Source organism: Coccidioides posadasii, chromosome 1 (assembly GCF_018416015.2).
Source record: "Coccidioides posadasii str. Silveira chromosome 1, complete sequence".
NCBI classification, from domain to species: Eukaryota; Fungi; Ascomycota; class Eurotiomycetes; order Onygenales; family Onygenaceae; genus Coccidioides; species Coccidioides posadasii.
Window position 1 is genome coordinate 1,299,804 of NC_089407.1, and position 22,872 is coordinate 1,322,675.

Sequence of the window (22,872 nt, forward strand, 5' to 3'; positions counted from 1 at the left end):
CAAATCCGCCATAAAAATTAATTACAGAGTCCAGATTTACTCCTTCTTTAGGCTTAGCTCCGTTTTGCCGCGATACTGTATTTTCGTTGGCTTCACTGATAAACCTCCACATTTTCCTGTATCAACCTGTAACCCCTATCGCGCTTGTGAATTGAGCGTAGGGATCTGTTGCAAGAGCCTTCGTGAGCCCGTCAGCTTTATTCGCATCGGTTCCAACGTGCTCGATTGAGATTTCGTCCTTTTGAACCCAGTCTCTTAGCATATGGTGCTGAATCTCAATATGGCGTGCTCTTTGTGTTATAGCTTCAGCTTTAACTAAGTCAACTGCTCCCTTGTTGTCAACACTTAATTTCGAGCTCCTTAGCTTTGCTGAGCCTTCGCTAATCACCCCGGCGTCTATCAGCAGGTCGTTGATCCAAACTAGTTCACAAGCAGCTTCGCTAGCTGCCAAATACTCCGCTTCGGTCGTAGATTTCGAAACGGACGTCTGGCGCTGTCATCTCCACGAAATTGGTGCTCCGTTCATGGTAATAATGTAGCCGCTGGTGGATTTGTACGCAGGGTCGGCTCCAGCCCAGTCTGAATCCGAGCTGGCCGCCGGTTTCAAGCCTTCAGGATCCACGTTTCTTCTGGTCTTTCTTGGGGATTCGGTGGAGTATATCCTTCAGTAGGCCTTCCAAATCCTTCTCTGGTAGGTTTGCTCCGCTCTGGCACGCCATGTCAAATCGGTTCTGTATGAACTCTCTCCATCGAGGCGTAATGTTCGCCTTCAAAATATCGTGTAGGATGTAGTCATGAATTTTGAACCCTAATCTCTCACATTCCACACGGATTGCTAGGAATCTCATTATATAATTCCTTTCTGAGCCAGCGGACTGTGGTGTCATTCTTATTAACTCCGTAAATAGGCTTTCCCGCTGTATCTCAGGTCTCTCTTGGAAGGCTGTCCTTACAGCTTCCCAGAGTTTGTAAGCACTAAGACTATCCGATTCCTCGAAGTGTTCTCTGGCTTGTGCAGATATCGTACTGTCGATTAGGCCGTGTAGCCATTTATTCTGAACGTTCCAGTATTGTGAAATCTTCGAGGTCTCTGGCCGTGGTGAGGTCTCTTGTCTTTCCAGGATAATCTTCTCAGTATCCACTTGACGAGCTACCTTTAGGATGGCTTTGCTCCATGCTAGGTAGTTGCTGGCCCCAGCCAGGGTCATAGGCTTCCTTACCGTCTTCGTGATCTTCATGAATTGGGTGATCGCTCTGCCGGTTCGCGTATTTGTGTCTATAAGGTTGCCGACAAATTCTTCTAGTTCGTCCTCAGAGTCTATTTCTCGGTCCTCTTCTTCTTGTTGAGCTTCTTGCTCCGGATTCTCCTGCACTGTTGCAGGCGTGTTTGCAGTGCTTGCTTGGCCTGACAAGAGGTTCACTTGCTGTGCCAGCTGTTGTACTGTCTCCTGTTGCCTTTGCATTGACTCCTGTTGCCTTTGCATCATCTCCTGTTGATTCAGCATCATTCTGCGCAACATTTGAAGCTCATTCTCCTCCCTAGGCTCCTGCTTGATTGGTGGGTTTCTTCTGAGCCTATCTGACTGTCTAAGCTTGGTTTGGGGTGTAGGGAGGTTTGTTGGAGCCTCCCGGTCAGGAGTTCGGTGCTCTGGTTCGCCTGTGCGGTTCACCATGGCTTTGGTGTTGCCAGGTGCTCGATTTGCTCGCTAGGTGCGTGTAGCAGGCGTTTTGGCTCACTCTCTGGCCGTGTGCCAGAAAGCTACAGGGATTGACTCGCTCTCCAGCTCGGTGCTAGAAAGCTACAGGGGGTGCACGTATAGGAGGCGCCTTTCTCAACATGTACGCTCTCTTTTGTGCTCGAAGGACTCGTTATCCACAAGGATAACCGTTCAGGGTGTTGATTGTAAGCTTAAATAACCAATTGAGCTGTAAAATCAACCTTATACGCTTGCTTCAGCGCAAAGGGCTATAACCTGATGGAGGACTCGTATGCTTGTCATTCACGAAGCTACGTAAAGGGGGATTTCGTCTAGGTACCTAATCTATGTGGGTCACGTGAGCGAGGTGTAGTTCCAAAGGTTGGATTACCTAACAGGTCGTTCCACTGGACCCTTATCGATAAGCAGCATCCCCCTGGCTGTTTTTTCGCGCTCATCCTTGAAGCTCGCTGTCTGGATCGCAGGGAGTGAGTTCACACGCACTGGGAGCAACTATCGAGGGTTGGGTCGATCAACCAGAAAGGAGAGTCTCACATATCCATTCATCGTGATTTTCCGGATCGCAATGGCCCTGCGAATTGCTGCTCGACGGCTTGGCAGCCGTGCTGCTCGGCGCCCATACGCTTTTGAGTCATTTGTACAGTGCCGATTTGCTTCTACAGCGGGTGCCTCGAATCTACCCCAAGATGTCAAGAAGCAGATATTTGTATGTCCTTTCGATCCACGCTGGGTCAGTTCGGGCTCAATTGACTAATTTTCTTCTTTTTTTTTTTTTTGCATTGAAGAAAGAAGCATCTCTTCCAAACGCCGATCCAGCAGCGGATTCTGCCACAGCGGCCTTTGTGAATGAGCGTGCTCCCTACATGGTGACGACTTATGTACGACCGCTTCCGGTTATAGTCAAGGGTGAAGGATGCTATCTGTGGGATATGGAGAACCGACGATACCTGGATTTTACCGCCGGCATTGCGGTGACGTCTCTGGGACACTCCGATCCCGGCGTGACAAAAGCCATCAACGAGCAGGTAGAATATAGCCCCTCCGCCCCCGCCCCCGGGAAGATCTTTCATAACATGAGTTAACCCTTTCTAAATCATTCAGGCTCGAACACTGCTTCATGCATCTAATCTGTATCACAACAACTGGACGGGTAGCTTGAGCAAGCTTCTTGTGGCTCAGACACACTCGTCCGGCGCCATGCGAGGTGCCACCCAGGCTTTCATCTCCAACTCCGGCACTGAAGCCAACGAAGCGGCGATAAAATTTGCCCGAAAAGTCGGCCACAGCCTTGACCCCTCTGGTGCAAAGTATGAATTCGTCTCCTTCCATAATTCTTTCCACGGTAGAACATTCGGCGCTCTCTCCGCCACCCCCAACCCCAAATACCAAGCTCCTTTCGCTCCCATGGTCCCCGGATTCAGATACGGAAAATACAACGACATCGAGCAACTACCTAGGCTCATCACCGAGAAAACGTGCGGCGTCATCGTCGAGCCCATCCAGGGCGAAGGCGGCGTCCACTGCGCAACCCCAGAATTCTTAACCGCCCTCCGCGCCCGCTGCGACGAGGTCGGCGCGATCCTGATCTTCGACGAGATCCAATGCGGTCTCTCTCGCACCGGCTCCCTCTGGGCACACTCCCACCCATCCCTGGTCCCCACAAACGGAGCCCAGCAGCCCGCGCACCCGGACATCCTCACCACCGCTAAAGCCCTAGGAAACGGCTTCCCCATCGGAGCAACCCTCATCTCCGACAACGTGGGCAAGCACATCAAGACCGGCGACCACGGAACCACATTCGGCGGAAACCCACTCGCCTGCCGCGTCGCGCATCACGTCTTCACCCGCCTCGCCTCGCGAGAACTACAGGAAACCGTGCTCAAGCGCTCAGAGGTATTTGTCGCGGGGCTCAAGGAGCTCAGGGAGAAATACCCAGGCGCTATTTCTGAAATCCGCGGTCGCGGACTGATTCTCGGGATGCAACTCACCGGGGATTACGCCTCTCGCGTGGGAGACATTGTAACCGCCGCCAGAGAGAGGGGCCTCCTGGTGATAACCGCCGGTGAAGGGTGTCTCAGATTCGTACCCCCGTTGGTGATCAGCGAGGAGGAGATTCAGGAAGGGTTGCAGATTCTAGGAAATGCAATGGAGAAGGTATTCCAGAAGTAAGCAACTGGTTCTGGTCTACGGTGTAGGATATACCCTGTACACTCTTTTTTTTTTTTTTTTTTTTTTTTTTTTTTACCCCCTTTATTTTCAGCTTTTTTCGTCATTTACTGCCATGTACTCTACCTTTTCGAATATACACGATTAGAGGCGTGTTCGGTTGATGCTTGGAAAGTGAGGGACCATAGAAAATATGGCCTATGAAGCGTATGTAGTGATCACCATAGAAAATAAATTCTCGGGAACTGAAAAAGCATTAAATACGGAATCTAATCTACGTATATATGTGCTATCAAAATATATCCAACCGCCGCTTCACGCTCGTTTCATCATGGCGTTCTCGCTTCCTCCCCGATCCCCATCAGACCACCAGCCAATCCCTTCATCCGTCTGTGCAACAGGTCTTCTTCGCTGGGCAAACTGGTCAAGCTGTCTTGCCTATTTATCCGCATCGCGCGCTTCTCTTGCTTCAACGACAGGACAGGATGCTTCAACTTGCTCGATTTCGTCTTTCGGCTCGACTTCGCACGCGTTCCGCTCGCGTCGGCGCTGTTGGTAGCTTCCGTATCGTCGAGGACTTCGGTCGGCGGGGACGTCGAATCTCGTCTTTTAGAAGATGACGAGGAGCATGATGACGAAGAGGATGAAGAGTGGATCTTGGTCATTCGAATGCTCATCTCCAACGGTCCGTCTTCATCGGCGGACGATTCGCCGGTTAGACGGCGATGATGGTGCCGTGTTTCGCCCGCGTCCTTACCCTCAGGCACGTTCTGGTTGGTCGACACAATTCCGGGCTGCCTTCTCACCGCTTCCGATGCTGCACGCCTTCTGCCCGCAAGCGAGCTTGTCGAAGCATTACTCTCCCTCTCGGCATTTTCCCGGGCGGCGTTGGCGCGAATATCGCGAATCCACTTTGTGCATCTGAATACTTGCTTCCATCCCTCTGGGAAGACCGAGACAAAGTTCAAGAAGCCGTGAGAGATTCCTGGGATAAGGGTGACTTCCACATGTGCCTTCTCGTCAAATTCCATTTTTGACTTCTCCAAACCAAGCTCTTGACGTTCCCGGAAGCGATGAAGTTTGGCTTGCCTGATTCTACCCGCAAAAATCACGGTGTCATCAACGAGCGGATCCCGTTCGCCAGTCAGGAAGTACGTCTTTGGAAAACGTGCAAGAAGGGCTTCGGGAGCGAGGAGAGGGGAAAGAAGGAAATCAGTGCTAAAGTCAGGACGGTTGTATGGTCCGATGTATAATATTATCATTGCGCGCATCATTTCTGGGGTGAGGACTCGATCGTTGAAGTAGGAGATCATAGAAGAGACGGCAAGGCGAGTTCTAATTTGCTGAGGCTGTTTATCTGCCATGGCGACGACCTGCGATGCGACATTTCCAGGCACTGGCTTATCGATGGTGGGATCGCTCCTTTCTGCGGCGGACAGAGAGGCAGACTCAACATCGCCAGCGAGCGAACCATGCTGTTTGGCGAAGTAGTCTCGCAGAACTGAATGGTCTTCCAGACCCTCCGTGGAAGGATGGGGAGTTGAAGGGGCCAGCTTGTAATAATCCTCGCTCTTCCTCCTCAGGACATTTTGGTTTGTCTTCCTCATGCCTCGATCTCGAATCAGCGACATCTGCTCATCTGTCATCCAGCTTCCAATATTCATATCAAGGGACGGATAAATCAAGATCAGTCCCGCTGGCACGGGTAAAAAATCTTCGCCTCTCCATTTTCTTGAGTCCGTGCTACCGGACTGAAGGAGCATCAAGGTCAGGCCCGTCGCCAAGTTTCCACCCGCGCTGTCGCCCGTGAGTATGATCCTTGGACATGTCTTCCCACTTAACCCAATACACCGTCCCTTTGTCATAACAATGGTGTGATACACATCATAACATTCATTCAGAGCATAAGGATAAGGATGCTCTGGTGCCTTCTTATAATCCAAGCTGAGGATCGGGATCCCCGTCTTCCCGGCCCAGGTAAGCAGCTTATCATCGCTTGTTCTGGGATTCATCGCCACAAATCCACCACCCGGAATGTCCAGTACAATGGTATCTTGGTTTCTCAGCGCACTCAGGGGTCCGTTGAAGTACAGCCATGCACTACTTGGCTCTTTATACGATGACTCCTTCGGCCTGGGGATTCTGACCGCGATAGGATCATACTTGCAGAATCGTGGCCTCAGCAACCCCGCGATAAATGATAGATACGGCGTAGTGGCTTTATTCCACGACACACGCATGTGGTCCACCGTTAGCACGGCCCGGACCTTGCGTACCTTTTCATCCGCCTGCTCCGCAGCGATGAGGTAATATATCGAGAAAATGAAGGACGCCAGGTCACGCAGCCACTTTCGTTTTATATTCATCGCGGTCCAGAATCCCGCGTCCAGAGCTGTAGTTATCCACGTGGCGCGGAAATATGATCGAGAATACAGATTTGCCAGAGGTTCAGGACACTCTAGCCCGACGAGTTTGGCAAAGTTACGAGATAGATAGAGGGTCAACATCGTCATAACCGTGGTTTGCCATGGGGTCATCCGCTTGAAGAGGCGAGAGGATATCAACCGTGCTCCGGGCGGGCCATGTCTGTTGCCTCTGCATGGTCGAACCATCAGCGTCGTTTCTCCACTCAAAACGAGATAGCTAGACGTTATACGTACCTTATCAGGTATAGAATCCAGAAGAAAACCACAGAAAAGACCTGGATCTTGCGAAACTGGGTAGATGGCCTACCCAGGACGTGATCTTCAGGAAAATGAAATCAGCAACTTGCGTTTTCATCATGGAAATGGACATTAGGATGAATATTGCATACCTATCATCCTCACAGTTTACACCGACGTCTCTCTCGTATCACCGTAAAAAAAGCGAGCAGAGGCAAAGACCCGATGTTGGACGGTATGTCAATCAAATATAGATCCCTCCAGGGTCGATGGATGGAATGTAGCAACCAAGGAACTGCAAAAGGAGGTTCTCATAAGAGAAGAAAGGAAATTTCAAAGCGTCGGTCGATGGGATCCAATTGAGCGGTCGTATCTGCCAGAGAGAATCCGCTAAATCGCAAAGTGGAAATAGTCAAGTCGAAGCTGCGCCACCCGTATGACAGGTCATAAACTTCATAAGCAGAGGGAGCGCAGAGAAACAACCAAAGACGGGAAAATGTCTTTAAACAATGTACGTCGAAGGAAGAAGAGGACGAGGAGGACGAGGAGGACGAAGAACACGAAGAAGAGGATGAGGGTTGTAGTAAGTGGCAGACATCAGATGAAAGACGAGATTTTTCCGCCGCGCAGAGATGTTGCCGCGACCCATGGAACGTTGCCAGGCACTGAGTGGGAAAGGGATGCCTTTGTCTGCTTTGCGACACTCCGTACGCCGTACTTTTCAGCTGGATTCGCCCGTCCAAACAGGGAAAGTGGCTCTGTTGCGTTAAAAAAAAAAAAAAAGACAACCGCGAAGTGCACACTTCCAGAAATGGAACGCGCTTCTCTGGTCAAAGTCAGCCAGCGCTGCCTCTTTGGGCATTCTGTTCAGCTCCAAGCATGTGATTATGACGGAGTGGGCGACATGTGAAAGTCTCGGATCTGCTCGCCGAACTGGGTCCGGGGTGGGGCTCACGTGCTGGCGAGGTCACGTTCCAGTCGTACGCACGTATGCCGCTAGACCGCATCCGGAAAGGCGTGACGTGGGGGGAGGAAAGGAAAACAATGGGTGGTGGCTTCTCCTAAGGTGGTTGTGGCTGAAATGGCTGAGATGAGACGAATAAAGGCAGGGAAAAAAAAAGGGAGAGAGACGAAACGGCACAAACCCAAAAAACATATGCAGACATTTGTATGTACTCTGTACCCCGTATTGCAGGATGTGATGATATGGCGCTATATCTTCTTGCAGTAATCTCTTCCCCGGCTGACCTGCCAGCTGCACAACCACACCTCGAACACCATCCCCAGCAGTCCGGCCACGCAGATGCCGCCAGAGTCGCTGACCGTTGTCGCGCCGAGCGAGAACTCACGGTCCTCCTCCCGCACCGTGTCTGTGATCTCCGCAAAGGTGTTAACATACACCAGTCCTCCCAGCAATCCCTCCCAGAAAATGACGATGAACACGATGTAGACGCTGGGGATGAAGTTGAACAGCGCCTGCAGCGTGAGGATCGCGAGGTTGGCAACTTGCAGGAAAGATGGGAAGTATAGATCGTGGACGCGGAAGAAGGGCGTCGAGGAGCGCGAGATGAACACCCCGATCTGGTAGATGGCGTTGTAGGTCGGGTAGAACGAGCGGAAGTGGGAGAACGGGCTCTCATCCAGGGGGAAGAGTAGTGTAGGAGCCACCCCTTGGTTGATCGTGTACTCTGCGATGTAGACAAGGAGAAGAGGCAGCATGCTACAGTACAGCGGTCAATACTCGCTTCGACAAGCAACTGAGCATTGGCTCAACTCACAAGGGGAAAAACAAAACTTTGGCTCGCTTCAAATTGGTCTTGAACTGCTTCCACGATAGCCCTTCATCTCCGAGATGAGGGGCCTTGATATCGTTATCAGCGTTGGCTTCGAGTAGCCCCTCGTTCTCTGCCCTGTCGTCCTGGAAATCGTTCCCGATCACTCCACTATCGTTCGTATCATAATTAGTACTTCTCTCACCGCCCCCCTCGCCCAAAATGGGCTGATACCCTTCTCCGGTCCTCTCGAGCTTCCTCAATGGCGTGAGCGGCAAGATCATAAAAAAGCTCATAACCATCACTCCTGGTAGACACGCTGAAGCCAACAGGGTTGTGCGCACGCTCAACTTAAACGACGTCGTCGCCAGCGCGTACGCTCCCGCACCTACCAGTCCCGCTGCTCCCGTCCCGCTGCTCCACGCGGCCAGGCTAAACTGTCCGTAGAAATGAGTAAGGCCCAGGAAGCTCAGTTCCCCGCCGCCGGATGATAGGCTAGCGAGCACCACACCACACATCTTGGTGGATATGAAGTTCTGCGCGGGGTTGTTTGGGTCGTAGGCCGGCGACAGGGCGATGAGGAGCATGCCGCCGGCGGAGAGCGCGACAAATATGAGTATCCGGATGGGATACGGAACAAGGTGGATGAAGTAGGGGGCGCAGAGCTTGGTCAAGAACGAAGGGATAACATCGGCAAGAAGGACGACGCCTTTGGGGATTTCAGGGCCCACGAGGTCGAGGGCCGCCGATAGAATGATAACATAGAGAACATTGTTGATTAAGCCTAGATGTGGTAAGTAACTATCTCTTTCCTCACACTGTTTGCGCGAGCGTGTGCACACACACACACACACACACATCTTCTCTCTCGCTCCCTCCACAGAGATTCACCTGGGTAGATACAAAAAAGAAATTCATTGTTCTACAGGACTATATGTCCCTGAACTATTCCTTGTGTCTACTCACCAAATAACCAAAATGCAGCACACACCCTTGGATCAGCATTGTGGAAGAGTGCTCGAAAGCGCCCCCAGAACACCGCCCAGGATGAACTCGGCGCGCATGGGAGCGGGAGCATCGCTGGCGATTGAGATTCCGGCATATGGCCAAGTCCATCAAATTTCTGCTTTGTAGCTTTATGTTTTCTTTGAAATAACCTGAATAGCAAAAGCGATGGAAGGGTATCCAAGCATCTAGAATGCACACGAGCCCAAGACTTCAGCAAGTTGCATCATTGATATGTATTTGTATGAAGGTTCAATTCAATAGAAACAAAACTATCTCAGGATAGCAAAATTCATAGATAACACCTGTGAAAAGATTTCCACCTCCTGTTGTTTCCAATACTATTCTCCTGTTGTGGTACAAACAATGTTGATGATGCTCACTTGCCAGGTTATGGCTGGGAACTGCTCACACGGCTGAGGTCAAGTTCAACAGCAACGGAAAAATAATCATCCGAATAACCGCTCACGGGGGAAGTTGGAATATCTCTGCCGATAATTGAGGTGAAGTGAACATGAGGGTGAATTCCACGATTCATGAGTCTATTGCAGCCGTCACTTATTCTGTGGCGAGCCCAGCTCCTTTATGAATCAGAACCCATGGAAACTGCCACTGGCATAGAGCACTTCATATTCACGGCATCATCTCGCTTAGGATGCTTTGTCATTTTAGTTGGAGAGAGATGGCTATAAAATACATCTTCTTGCTCCTCCTCTTCTTCTTCCCTTCTCTTCTCGCTCACATTCAAAGGTAACCAGATGGACCTTCAGCTATAGAGGTTTCTGTCATAACTACCTGCTTAAGGCCTGATGTGGGCACTTCATTATCAAGCAAGGAAAACTTTTACCATTTTATCACATTAATATCCTCTTTCTTTCAATGCTTAATAGCACTACATCAAGCTCCGCCAGATCCTCCAGTCCTACGGCTTGATTGTGGCTTATTATATCCCAAAAGACATGCAGGCCGCGGTAATTGCATTATATTCTGCCATGGCCCCATAATGTCAGGATTATGTCCAAGACACTTAAACAAGGCGTTCCGCAAGCTTCTCGCCAATCACAGCATACACAAGAGTCTGCCTACCTTGAGAGACCTCCAATCCGCCATATCAAGCTCCAGCAGGCCCTGCAAGGAAACTCCAACACGCCAGCATCCTAACTGCCGATATGTACCAATCACTACCGTGATATCATCAACGCCAATTATATGAACATCGCCAAGTCGATGTGCACTTTTTTAACATACAATAGACTAAGACATACTAGCCCCTCTACAACTTTCGCGGTGATTAGTACATTTCCAATGCTAAGCTGAGTCCAGTCTATAATATGAACTGGAAAGGATGAAATAATCCAAGGAGGTTGCACTACATATCCGGCCTGACATGCCTCAACATCATTATCAATACTAATCAAGGTGGGATCGGTCAGTTCCAAAGGCCATCCTCTACTTGCCCTTGCCCGTGGCGTACACTAATGCCAATGTTGGGAACCCGGTCCCGCTTCCCGTGAAATGCGACTCTGATGTTATCCATGCAAAGCTAATGGCTTCGAAGCTCGGATTACAGACACGCACTCTTAATAGAGAGGAACTCCTGAATCATTTGGCTCACATCTATAAGAAGCACCGAAACATTGGTTCAGTCAAGACTGATGATAGTACCTACCTTTGGTTCCGTTTGGCGAATAGACCAGCTAGAGCTGAAGATGCTCTGGGCATCTACGAATTCAAGCATCAACCGATTACTCTGGTCGCGAATATGAAGACTTTCGACTTCAACCGTTACGCGCGAATCACTGGCGTCAACAAGTTCACCACCGTTAATCTTCAGAAAGAATGGGAGACCACTGGGTCTGTTGTAATTCCCCAGCTAATGCGCTGGTGGAATGATAAACTACAAGCCGCTACCACTACAGTTCTCACCCGTGTCAACGGCGAATACGACATGTACTACCACCATCAACGAATGATGGGAGGTCGCGGCGGACCTTTTTGCATGGACCATGGGCTCCATGGGGTAGTAGAGGGCTTGAAATTCGGACATCGCCAGGCTTGCAAATGACGTCGGTCCACTTGATACCAAATCTTTTATCGTCATCTTTGGTATACATAGTATCCTTAATGCGGCAATTCAAGAGGACCACGAACACCTAGAGGTCAACGAAGCCGGTATCTGGTCTCAATTGCCAAACAGACATAACTATCGCGAATTCGTCTCGTTGCCAATGGAACCAATGCCTCCCCCCAACTCGCTGCACGTTTCCAAGAATATCAACAACAGAACCAGCGCAAGATGATCCAAGATGTTCTCACAAGATGGAATTCCACCTACAAGATGTGCTGCGTGCATTCTTGCCTTGTTGCTTCAACAAGCTGTGGACTCATGGTTCCAGGACTCATCACCAAAATACCAAAGGCTTCACTTATTGGACCATGACTGGAAGCAGCTAGAATATATGGTTGGGCTGTTGCAGCCATTCAGTCAATTTATCAAGCTACTGTCCAAAACAACAGGTCCAACAATTCATCTGGTATGGGCAATCTATAAATTACAATCATCTTTTCCAGCATTTAGAAACAGAGGAGGACAAGGCCCAACAGTTTACAACAAGAGAGAACATTCAAGAAGCTATCAAAGCTGCCAACTTGAAATTCCAGAAATACTATGGTGATACTGAGCATCCAAAGGGTGAGCTGCTAGCTGTGGCTGCTGCCCTCCATCCATCACACAGCATGAGGGCATATAATTCAGAGGATTGGACCAGTGATGAGTGTGAAACATACCAACAACATATTTTGAGGTTTTAACAAAAGCATTATGAGAACTTGTGTGTGCGTGGTCTTTGGTGGACTGATCCATCAAATTCTCCAAGGGGGTGCTGAGTGCTCCTTAATTAAATTCAATGATGATAAGGCCTCACCGACAGGAAAACAACATGAAGGCTTCTTAACTCCCGCGAACCGAAACAAGGGGGATACATGAACCTTTCAATCAAGCCAGGAAGAACTGCTTACGGCCAATACTTTACATATCAAGACATCTAACATGCTATATGACTTTTGCCCATTTTTTTTTTTGACTTGAGCTGAAGGAAGGTTCAAGGGCAAGGCCATTTCCGACAGACCGCATGGCGGAAGAGAAAAAAAAAAAAAAACCAAACATGAGAAAGAGAAGCTCTCTTAGAAGAACAGCAATCGAGTGAGGTTGAGCGGTAAACCCCACAAGTTCCATGATGGATTTTCGAAGGTGGCGACACCCTCGGCTCTGTATAACGTTGTCCTTATTTTTTTTCCCCTTTAAGAGGGAATTGATGCAGACCAACGAACTTGTCTGATAGGGTGACAAAGGGCTCAGAAGCAGAGCTCTGGATAGCAAAATACAATAAACAGATATGGGAGAAGAGACTTGACGGATATGCTGGTCAATCTTCATGCAATGAACATAACTAATGGGAGGTGTTGAAAACGGATAAATGCAAAGCTTAGTTGGTATGGAGCTCAATTCTCATAGATTTCTTTGTGTACTCCGTACTGTACGTATAAAGCCTAGTCAATAATATGAGGAAATGAAACTTGACTTTATTTTTTTATTTTTTATTATTTCCATTTTTATTCCATTTTTTTTTTTTTTTTTTTTTTTTTTTTTTTTGGTGAGAGTATTCCCGTAAAGCGATTTCGTCTCCCACCCCGGGGCGTAATCCAGAATATTACATAGACTGCGGCTCGTGGGGGTCGGAGACATGCAGTCATCGTTCTCAACAGACTAAAGGGTACTTACATACATACACAGCCGTGAAAGACCTCGGAACGGTGCATATTGCGGGTAAATGGGAAAAGCGCATTCGCGGTGTGACGTGTCATGTATGCCTCGGGTTTCGCCAGGTCTATCTGAAACGGATTTTGAAGCCCCATTAAAGGATGTTGGGGAGGTTCACTCGAGGCAGAGAATAGAAGACGGAGGGGGGGTTGAAGGGCAGGTCATGGGGACAACAATTGAAAGGAGGGCTTTTGTGGGAAACCAAAGGGGGAGGATGTCTGTTGGCGATACTCTGTACATCAGGAGGGGTTGTTATTCTTTAGTTCTTGCTATTGACAAGAAGAAGAAAAATAAATCACCCCCCTTTCCCACGCGACCATGCATATACGGGCGACCCCAAAAAAAAGAAAAGAAAAAAGAAAACGAGAGAGGGAGAGTTGTTTTATGGACAGGAGGGACGGAGGGCGTTTAACCCCGATGCACGGTGTTGTGCGACGGAGACAATCGAGGGGCAGCAGTTAGAAGACGTAAAAAAAAAAGAGGGAAAAAAGAGAATAAATAAATAAAAATACAACTACTGGTACTCCGTACAACAGCGTGTCACCCGAGATGCGAGTTGAGAAACAATTATCTGGACCAGTTGACAAAAACTCGCCCTGCTCTGTGAGGTCACCTTGTGCCTGCATAGTATATATGTATGTATGTCCACGGAGGACAGAGTTGTCAGGGGATTGAGACACAAAACTGGGCTTTATCGGTTGGCCAGTCGATGATATGATGATGATGATGATGATGATGATGATGCAATCAATCTATCTATTTTCTGTGTTGAAGTGATCTTCAAGTCTGCATGACCGTGGTAGCTTGGAAAAATGACCAAGCACGGAGAACTCCGGGAGAGAGGGACCTGCAGGCAGCTTTTGAGGGAACAGCTGCCACTGGGGCTTGGTCCGGCCGGCTACGAGTTTGGCGATCACTCCCGTGGTGAGGTAGGGATAAAAGTGAGTTGAGCGGGCAAGGTTCGCTGGGGCCGCTAAGCCGAGTTTAGAGTTAGCGCAAGCCAGGGGAAAATTTGATTTCCCCGGACCCGGGACCCACACCCAACAGTGAACTCTTATTTTGGCGATTCCTGATCTGGAAAGAGTGCACCGAGGCAATGACGTGTTCGGCTAGGCTTGAATTTCCTTCCTTTTTTTTATTTTATTTTATTTTTATTTATTTATTTATTTCGAAAGGGGCAAGAGGCAAGGACGGAGGAAGGAAGGACCAAGAGAAGAAGAAGAAGAAGAAGGAAAGAAGGAAAGACACCAACACTCAAAAAGAGTGGGAAAAAAAAGGAATTAAACAGAAAAGTACTCCGTACTCTGTAAATAAATAAAATAAATATGTCAAAGCGACCAATAACAAAAGATCCAATAGGTCAAAAGGGAAAGTAGTGACCTCGATGGGAATCAGTACGGAGTAAGTTGGGCCCAGAACGCTCTCTGCACGCTGCGAGGAAGGTGCCCAGCAACAAAGACGATCTCGCTGCCTGAAGACTGAGTTTCTGTGTTTCTGCACCGGGAGAATTTATTTTATGTCCGTCGCTAACTCCACCATCCCCCCGGGCCCAACCACCATCACCATCACCACCACCACCGCTCCAAATGTGTCAGGGTGCGATGCGTAAGACTGCACGTCGGTAGTCACTCTGCTCCTTGTTGGGTTCAGAAGATCCTCATCTGGATGTGTGCATGTACGGAGGATGTACGGAGTACATTAGAGCTTCTTTGTTCCCTCCAGAGCTGTCACGTCGGGCGTTTGTGCCTTTTCCTTCGGCTCTTCGGGAACTTCATCCACCCAGTCCCCATCCTCCCCTGGCTATCTCTCTTCCCCCCCCCCCCCCCCCCCCACCAAACTCTCTCTCTCGCTCTCCATCTCGTCAAGCTTAGCCTGCCGAGAATTCCCTGTCCCCTCCAGCGCGGCCCCGGTCTTGGCCACCATCGCAGTTGTTTCGTTTTTGCTTTTTCCCCGTCTTTGCTTTTTTTTTCTGCGTCAATCTCCCAGACAAATTTTTCAGCCCGTTCACGCGCGGTTGGGTAGATCAAGCCCACCCTAATTGGGAGCTATTGCATGCTTCGATTATTGTTTATTTTTTTCCTCCGTGCGCTTCGACCTTTTTTTTTTCCCTTTTTTTCCTTTCTTTTTGCTTTAACCAACCATTCTTCTTTTTCCGTCTTCGACTTTTCTTTTTGTTCCTCTGCAGCCAACAACAGGTACCCTTGTCACATCGCTTCTTGCACCACCCGTATTCCTCTTGACAATCTGACCGTCAGTTTTCCATCGTCATCATCATAATCATCATTATCATCATCATCGTCATCATTATTTCGTTGAACTGTGGCCTCCAATAGGCGGCAACGTTGTACCACAACCAGGACACCGCAGTCATCCCAGCTTATTTCCTTTGCAGACTTCTCTTCTAGGCAGAGCATCTATGCATCTCACCCCCTAGGTGCTCCAACTTTTTTGGAGTTGCGTCGCTCGGTGCTGCGTCCCATCCCACTTCTTTTCCGCCATGGAACCGCCTCCTCAGCCTTCCTACTCGCGTCCATCACCCTTGGGCGGCCCACGCGAATCTTCACTCCCGTCTCTCCCTTCTCGCCTGTTCGGCCCGGCCGCGACGAACATAGCAAACGGTCGATCGCAGCAACCCTATGATCCGTTGAGTCGAAGAGAACAACTCGACATCTCAGCGCGTGGACCCCCGCCAACGCCGCCAGCCTCGGTGGGCTACCCTTCTCGATATCTGTCCCGCGATGTCACTCCCCATTCCAGCTGCACGCAGTCCTCCTCGTCGTCGTCCTCGACGTCGTATCTCACCACACCTCCCATTCCGGACTCGTACCCTGCCTATAGACCGCCGGCACACTCTCCGCGCGAAGTGGGTGGGAAGCACGGCCGGCGTCTGTCAAGAGACTACGGCACCATACGCCATGAAGGTGAGCAAAATTTTTAATCAAGAACGTATCACTGCACCTGTGTATCCCTGTGTCCTGTTTGTTTGTCTCTGGATGTCGCCAAAAAAAAAAGCCCTTGCCTTTTGGTGCGCCGTTTCGAAGCTGCTGCGCACAGACCATCCAAGCAGCGACGAGAGGTTTCGCTGTTTTGTTTATTTTCCACACGCCCACCATGACGGGGAGGTTCCATGGCCCATTTCACGCCGTAACAGTGGCTCTCGCGTGGCTCAAACCTAGCGGTTTCTTCCGATCCGGGCTTCCACGCCAGAGCACGACTCCCGACGCAAGCACATGGCAACTCGCTGGCTCCCAGGTACCGAGCTGCAGCAACAGCAACATGCTATATTTGGCTCCAGCCAACCGCAACCCAACGCTAACCCCTTTTAAGGTTGGACGCGCCATGCCGTCTCGGGACTAGCGCGGATCCGGCCAACGTGCGCTAAAATCCCTAAAAAAAAAAGGTCCCGTGACTCCTGCAGCTTTCCCCGAAACGGCAACTGATCCCCGTCTCTAGACAATCCAGTCTCTCTCGCTCTCTCTCTCACACACTCTCTCCGTCTCTCTCTGTCGCTCTCTCGCTCTCTCACTCTCTCTGAGTCTCACAGCCAGAACTGACCTGACTTCTCCATGACGCTTTGCAGCTTCAGGGCCACCCCTCCCCATGTCTCGAGAAATGTCCCATCACTCGCAGCCCTATGATCAGCTTCGCAGAAGGTCCTTGGGAAGTACCGGTAGTCCTCCTGTCTATCCGGGTGAGTCGACATTCGCCGACCAACCTGCCCCGGACCCTGTCGCAGACTAGCATTGGCAGTCAATCACGGGTCTTTCGCTTTCTAAGAGTTTCCTTCCAAGCCCGGTTGTTCCGTTTTTATAAAAAAAAAAAAAAAAAACTGATTGTCCAGCCACTAATTAACGTTCGCCTGATCTTTTTAAACCTTAGGCCATCCTGATCACCAACCTCCACCCCCAGGTTCATCCTTCGGATCCCGCCAGATGCCTCCACCCTCACCTCCGCCGCTCTTCCAAAGCCGTGCGACTCCAATTCAGCCTGCCGCGCTTCCTCCCCCACAGCCATCGTTTGCGCCGCGCGATCCTCCAGCTCCTTCCCCTTCGTCGCATCGCACGGGAAGCAGTATGCCCATAGCCTCAATGCTTGGTTCGGATCCCGAGAAGCCGTCTCGCGAGCCAAGTTCGTCTTCTCTGTTCTCGCGGCCACCGATCCCATCCATGTCAGCGGGCACAACAGGACCCTCCGCGTCCGGGAAAATGTCTCCGCCACCCGCACCCACTCGACAGCCGGCCCCGGATTATCCACCATTCGGAAGGTCACACACGCCCGACCGAAGCATATTCTCAAAACCAGCCCCCAGACCATACCGTCCGGACTCCAGGGCAACGGTTCTAGGCACCACTCAGACCTCCGCCGACGATAGTCGTGTCGGGAGCTTATTCCGTTCCCACGCCGGGCCTGCTTTTGGAGACAGACAGATGCCGCAGTCCCCACGTAGCGCGTACGTCGAATCATCTTATGCTTCTACAGACCGACGTTTAAGCCTTGGCGCACCGATTCAACGGCCAAATAGCCAGCCTCAACATCTGCCCCAATCGGATGAAGCTCCAGCCCGAACATCACTGTTCAGCCCAATTGGCCGGTCAACACCTGGATTTGGGGACAGAGGACCCGGCCATCAACGATCCGCGACAGGGTATGCTGGCGTCGAAGGCCATCCACATGCAGCTTCCAGATTTAGTGGTGTGCCGTCCGAACACCATGGCCGAGACCTTGTCAGTCGCGATCACGTTCAGGAACCCGGACACCAGCAACAACCCCAAGTCCGTTATGGCCAACATCATTCAGATAGAGACGAAAGGCAGTCAAGGGCGCCTTGGGAGCCGAATCTACCACGGTTGTCTCCGGAGCCGGGTCGTTATCCTTCGGGAGAATCCGTCGCCGGTCGTGGGTTTGGAGGATTGCACACCCACACCAAGTCCCTCGGGTCGCAGCCCGGTGCTCCGCGTTCCTTACCAGGTCCTCAGCTGCAACCGAGACAAGAGCCTTCTCCTTCGCAAGAGTCTTCTCCCTCAGCCACCCGAAGGTTCCCAAATCCTCAATTGTATTCACCCGCACCCGGCCCGAGACCACCACCGTTCAGCGGCCCCGGAACAGAAGAGCATCACCCACCGCGTGTCATTGTGGATGAACAATTGCATCATAGAACTATTTTGAATCTCAATGCAGAGAATAAACGGGGAAGAGTGTCTCCTCTGCCGCAGGCTGTCCAGGGCGCCCAGGCTCAGCTGATAGGACCTGCCGGAGAACCAGGAATCCAGAGTGAGCTAGGAAGGGTCTTCTCTGGCATTGGCAGTGGGGTCGGAGTGTCTGGCAGCGGCCCTCCCACACCGCTGGGTTCATCATCCTTTCGAAAAGATGTCACCGGTCGCCCTTTGAATTCCGAGCACGGTGATGCAATGGGAACCGGGGCCAAGCCATCACGATCGAACTCTCGCCGAAGCCGGAGAATAAAAGATGAGGAGGCAAGAGAAGATAGTGAGTCTACCAATGCTCAGCGTGAAACGTCCTTGGTACGCGGTGGTGGTGCCTCAAGAAGAGCTCGACATGTACATCACCACCACCATCATGGGCATCAGTAAGTCCTTCCCCCCCCACAAAAAAAAAAAAAAAAAAAAAAAAAGGACCGTCTACAGTTCAGTTTCACTAACTCTATTTTAGTCACCATCACCACAGACATAGACCAGACGATGACACTGCCCACTCAGTGGCTCAACCAGGTGGCTCGTCACAACCGCCTACTCTCGCTGACAGGACCGTTGTTTCTTCGGCCACTTCTACACCGCACCATCATCATCACCACCATCATCACCATCACCATGTCCCACGATCCGGCATTCACACACCTCACCAGACGGCTCCACCTGTTCCGACAAAAGAGTACAGCACTATGGTCAAACTGGACTCGATCTTAAAGAGTGTAGAGCATCTGCCTCGCTACCATCTGGGATCGACCCTCTACGCACCTCGCATCAATGTCCCCTCTCCAGGAGCACCACCAGAAGCGGCAAAATTCGGATATTCGTCTACCCCGGTTCCTATTCCACGGTTCGACGGCAAGGAAAATTGTACATTTACGATTCGTGTTCCTCGGTTCCGGATCGATGCGCCACGCCGAGAAGAAATTTGTGCGAGAAGAGCTCTTTGGGGAACTGGAGTGTATACAGATGATTCCGATCCCGTGGCGGCAGCTATTCATTCGGGATTTATTCGTGGAGAATGGGGAGAAGATGTTGATGTTTCGCTGCTCGATCTTGAGATTAAGGACCAGCATCAACACGCCCCGCATCCAACCAATGGAGCCTTTGGTTCTTCCCACAAGGACGGCCCCGATGGCAAGGTCAAGTCTGAATCAGACGACAAACAAAAGGCAAAACACAGGATTCCCCCCATCCCACCTCCTGATAAGGACCTCCACATCACTCTGCTCATCCTCCCACCACTCGAACGCTACGAATCCAGCGTTATGTACGGCCTCAAGTCACGGCCTTGGGGCAATAACCATGATGGCATGAGCTTTAAGGTGGAAAGCATAGAGTGGGTGGATGAGGGCGGATCCAAAGGCCAGGAACGCGGCGGTGAAGCGCGTCGCAAGAGGCTGAAGAGCATGATGCGTTCAGGACGGATATGCACTGCGGCTGGAATGAAAGGTCGTGCCGGGGTCGAGTTTTTGAAGAAGAAAGGTCCTTCAGGGATGGATAATGGGCCTAGAGTGTCGCCAGCGAGCCAAGAGTCCGCGCAGCCGAGAGTGGTTGAGACGGTGTCTTAACTTTTTTTTTTTTTTTTTTTAAGGTTCAGTTTTGTATCTTAGCATATCCTACGCTTCTGGGTGGCCCTTTTTTTTTCCTCCTTTATCGTGCTTCATTGATTCATGACTCTAGCCTGTTTGAAGTTGTTGAGATTTTAGCGATTACTATTCCTTTTTTTTTTTCCCCCTTTCGGCCATGGAGTCTTCTCTAAAATGGAATAGGAGCCAGCGGGGAGGAGTACATAAGTTAACAATTATTGTTGTTCTTTTTTAGTATTTGAGTGTCCCCATACGGAGTACTTAGTTATATAAAATTGGTGCCGGGATAAGCAGCTGACATTCGTACTCGGCGTACGGAGTACTCCTGAGAATGTTGCATTTTGAGCCAGCGCACGGAGTATGTTCTATCACTATCCTGCGGAATGTGTTTTAAGAATTTCATGGATAAAGTAAATATAGCTTGCGTTCAATATGGCGTGACTCGCGCTCGGATCGCAGAAGCCGTTGCTACATTACACCAGCTCCGTGTCTGGTAACAAACATGGAGGGCAGGAATCCGGGATTCCAATTTTTATTTTTTTCTTTTTATTTTTATTTTTTTTTTGGGGGGAGCATCAATGGTATCACCTGATGGGGAGCGGCTCTCAGGAACTTTGATCTGTGACCGGGGTTTCTTTAATGCTTAATTCTTGCTCGACAAGCATGATCCCTGTCTTTGCATGCTGGTAATTTGGTCATACGTCGGCCTCGTTTGGAGGTTAACAACGGGAGCATTTCCTTGAATCCCTTTTTCTTTTCGCCCCCAACCAACAACACCCCCGGCATTTATAGTTATTGGAAAGGGGTTGTTGACTTCTTCTCTGTCAAGGGTTGCAAAACACACACACACACACGCACACATACACATACGGAGTACTCCGTACGCATGTCGGTTCAAGGACGAGAATGAAGCGGCCAACTAGTTTTGTAAATACCTACAAGTTAGATTGGCGAGTTTTGAGTTTAATCCAGTGCCGGCTTTCAACAAGATCACACTCTGGTAGTATTTATACAGCCCATCATGGCCATGTGGAGACGGGGGGGTTCGTGCAGCTTGAACCGCAGCACATAGCAGACAAGAATGTTCCGATTCTGGCGGGCTAACGGGTGGTGTAAGTTTACTCGCCAGCTATGTATGGTGTTCAACCCCTGGCATCAACGGATGGACCAAAGGCTTGAAGAGACCCGCCACCAAACTTTAGTGGGCGGCAAAACAGAGCCTCCCCGCGGCTTTATTTTATTTTATTTTATTTTTTTAATTGTTCACCATAATTGCTGTGCGCCTCTTGTTTCGCATGGCCGCCGGGGGTGGCTGAGCCGCTATCGCTCGTTGAATGGTTTCCTCGCTCTGAATGTTGAAGGGAGGGAGGCAGTGAGAAGATCTGCGGAATAGTTACGCAACACGGTGTACTCCGTGCGCATACACTCTTGTCCTTGTTGACGGAGGAGACCCGCGTGGATACATTCGATTTAGGTGCTGTTGGGGGTCAACGATACAGCGAAATCGGCTCTTTTTCTGACTCGCTGCTGTGCGGTGCCGGGAGCGAATCGGCCCCTTCGATAAATATAATCCCGTCGCTGCGGTGGGCGCTTGCAGCACTAGTACTCTGTACGGAGGTGTGGAACAAAAGTTCCCGGAAACTCTATTTTGTTACAACGTATTGCAGTTACCTGCTGCCCCACCAAATTTTGGTGGGGCAGCAGGTATCTCCTATTATTCAACAAACAGCCTGGCTCCCACCTTTTTCCAAATCTCTCCAAATTCAAAACATCAAATCTGCCCACCATGCCTTCCAGAGAAATCTCTCTCCATGATAAGCTTGTTACGCGAATTCAAGCTCTTGCTTTGATCTCTTATGGAATTTCTATCTTAGATGTTTCTCATACCCTCCAGATTCCTTCTTCTACCCTCTATGACATTCAAAAGTGAGCAAAAGACCATGGCTTTGATCCCAAGAATGACCCTCAAATTTCTCTCAGTTATGTGGAAGATGCTCCTAGATCAGGCCGGCCAAAGGAAATAAGCACCAAAGAAGCTGGAATCATTGCCTCTGTGACTAAGAGCTGCTCAGGAAGGGAGAAATCTACTGAGATTCTGGTATTTGAAGCTGGTATATCCCATTCAAGTGTTTTGCAAATTCTTAGGAAACATGGCTTTGTTATTGCCAAACCAACTTGGAAACCAGGTCTAACTGAATCTGCAAGAAAAAAAAGGCTCAGATTCTGCCTTGCCCATAAGAACTGGACCCTAGAGGACTGGAAAAATGTTGTCTGGACTGATGAAACTTCTGTGGTTCTTGGGCATAGAAGAGGAGCAGTTCATGTATGGAGAAGATCCTCAGAAGCTTATGATCCTACCTGTATATGCTGGTGATGGAAGAAGTCCTCAGATTTCATGTTTTGGGGCTGCTTTACATACAAGAAGAAGGGACCCTGCCATATTTGGGAACCAGAGACTGCAGCAGCCAAACATCAAGCTCAAAAGAAACTGGATGCCTTGAATATTGACCGTGAGATAAAGGCAAGAGAGGAATGGGAGCTTGTCAATGGGATTCACCGCCTACAAATTCACCCAAACTGTGGAAGAAAGCCAACTTTCAAATTCACTGTGAAAACTGGCAAGCTTGTTTGATGAGGCAAGGGGGGAGTTGATTGGTATAGGTATCAGAAGGTGTTAAGATTCTATCATCTTACTATTGAATTCTCTAGCTAATCTGATACTTCTTTCATTCCAGGAGGTCCTTCTTGCCAAATTATTCCCTTTCATCAAGGAATGCCTTGAATCCCAACTCAATACTGTTGTTCTAGAAGATGGAGCTCCAGCACATACCCATTTTTACCAACAAGAGCTCTACAATATACACAAGATCAACCGCTTACTTTGGCCTGGCAATTCACCAGATTTGAATATGATTGAGCCTGCCTGGATGTG

The 22,872-nt window shown here is 49.9% G+C and overlaps 5 protein-coding genes across 5 annotated transcripts; 2 read left to right on the top strand and 3 right to left on the bottom strand.

The window, feature by feature from the left end:
- Nucleotides 1–2,166: 2,166 nt before the first annotated feature.
- Nucleotides 2,167–4,048, top strand: ARG8 (acetylornithine aminotransferase; the record flags this gene model as incomplete). The annotated part of the gene is made up of 4 exons (XM_003067475.2): nt 2,167–2,424; nt 2,504–2,743; nt 2,820–3,883; nt 4,033–4,048. The coding sequence occupies exons 1-4, from the start codon at nt 2,284–2,286 to the stop codon at nt 4,046–4,048; spliced, it is 1,461 nt and encodes a 486-aa protein (XP_003067521.2). The 5' UTR covers nt 2,167–2,283.
- On the bottom strand, nt 2,817–7,026 carry D8B26_000350 (uncharacterized protein). Its single transcript, XM_003067474.2, has 3 exons — nt 6,700–7,026; nt 6,545–6,629; nt 2,817–6,479 (listed from the first exon to the last, which is right to left on the bottom strand). The coding sequence occupies exons 1-3, from the start codon at nt 6,704–6,706 to the stop codon at nt 4,214–4,216; spliced, it is 2,358 nt and encodes a 785-aa protein (XP_003067520.2). The 5' UTR covers nt 6,707–7,026; the 3' UTR covers nt 2,817–4,213.
- Nucleotides 7,027–7,759: 733 nt separating this feature from the next.
- On the bottom strand, nt 7,760–9,421 carry BTN1 (battenin CLN3 protein; the record flags this gene model as incomplete). Its single annotated transcript, XM_003067473.2, has 3 exons — nt 7,760–8,267; nt 8,326–9,103; nt 9,286–9,421. 3 exons carry the CDS (start codon nt 9,419–9,421, stop codon nt 7,760–7,762), a joined length of 1,422 nt encoding a protein of 473 aa, XP_003067519.2.
- Nucleotides 9,422–12,376: 2,955 nt separating this feature from the next.
- D8B26_000352 (uncharacterized protein) lies at nt 12,377–12,760 on the bottom strand (the record flags this gene model as incomplete). Its single annotated transcript, XM_066123201.1, has 1 exon — nt 12,377–12,760. The coding sequence occupies one exon, from the start codon at nt 12,758–12,760 to the stop codon at nt 12,377–12,379; it is 384 nt and encodes a 127-aa protein (XP_065979275.1).
- Nucleotides 12,761–14,812: 2,052 nt separating this feature from the next.
- D8B26_000353 (uncharacterized protein) lies at nt 14,813–20,258 on the top strand. Its single transcript, XM_003067472.2, has 4 exons — nt 14,813–16,065; nt 16,725–16,835; nt 17,024–18,731; nt 18,815–20,258. The coding sequence occupies exons 1-4, from the start codon at nt 15,642–15,644 to the stop codon at nt 19,920–19,922; spliced, it is 3,351 nt and encodes a 1,116-aa protein (XP_003067518.2). The 5' UTR covers nt 14,813–15,641; the 3' UTR covers nt 19,923–20,258.
- The last annotated feature ends 2,614 nt before the right edge of the window (nt 20,259–22,872 follow it).

Coding starts and splice junctions, on each gene's coding strand:
- D8B26_000353 (XM_003067472.2), top strand. CDS start 15,642: ATGGAACCGCCTCCTCAGCCTTCCTACTCGCGTCCATCACCCTTGGGC. Junction 16,836..17,023: donor TAGTCCTCCTGTCTATCCGG/GTGAGTCGACAT, acceptor TTTAAACCTTAG/GCCATCCTGATCACCAACCT. Junction 18,732..18,814: donor CACCACCATCATGGGCATCA/GTAAGTCCTTCC, acceptor ACTCTATTTTAG/TCACCATCACCACAGACATA.
- D8B26_000350 (XM_003067474.2), bottom strand. Junction 6,480..6,544: donor TGGATTCTATACCTGATAAG/GTACGTATAACG, acceptor TCGACCATGCAG/AGGCAACAGACATGGCCCGC.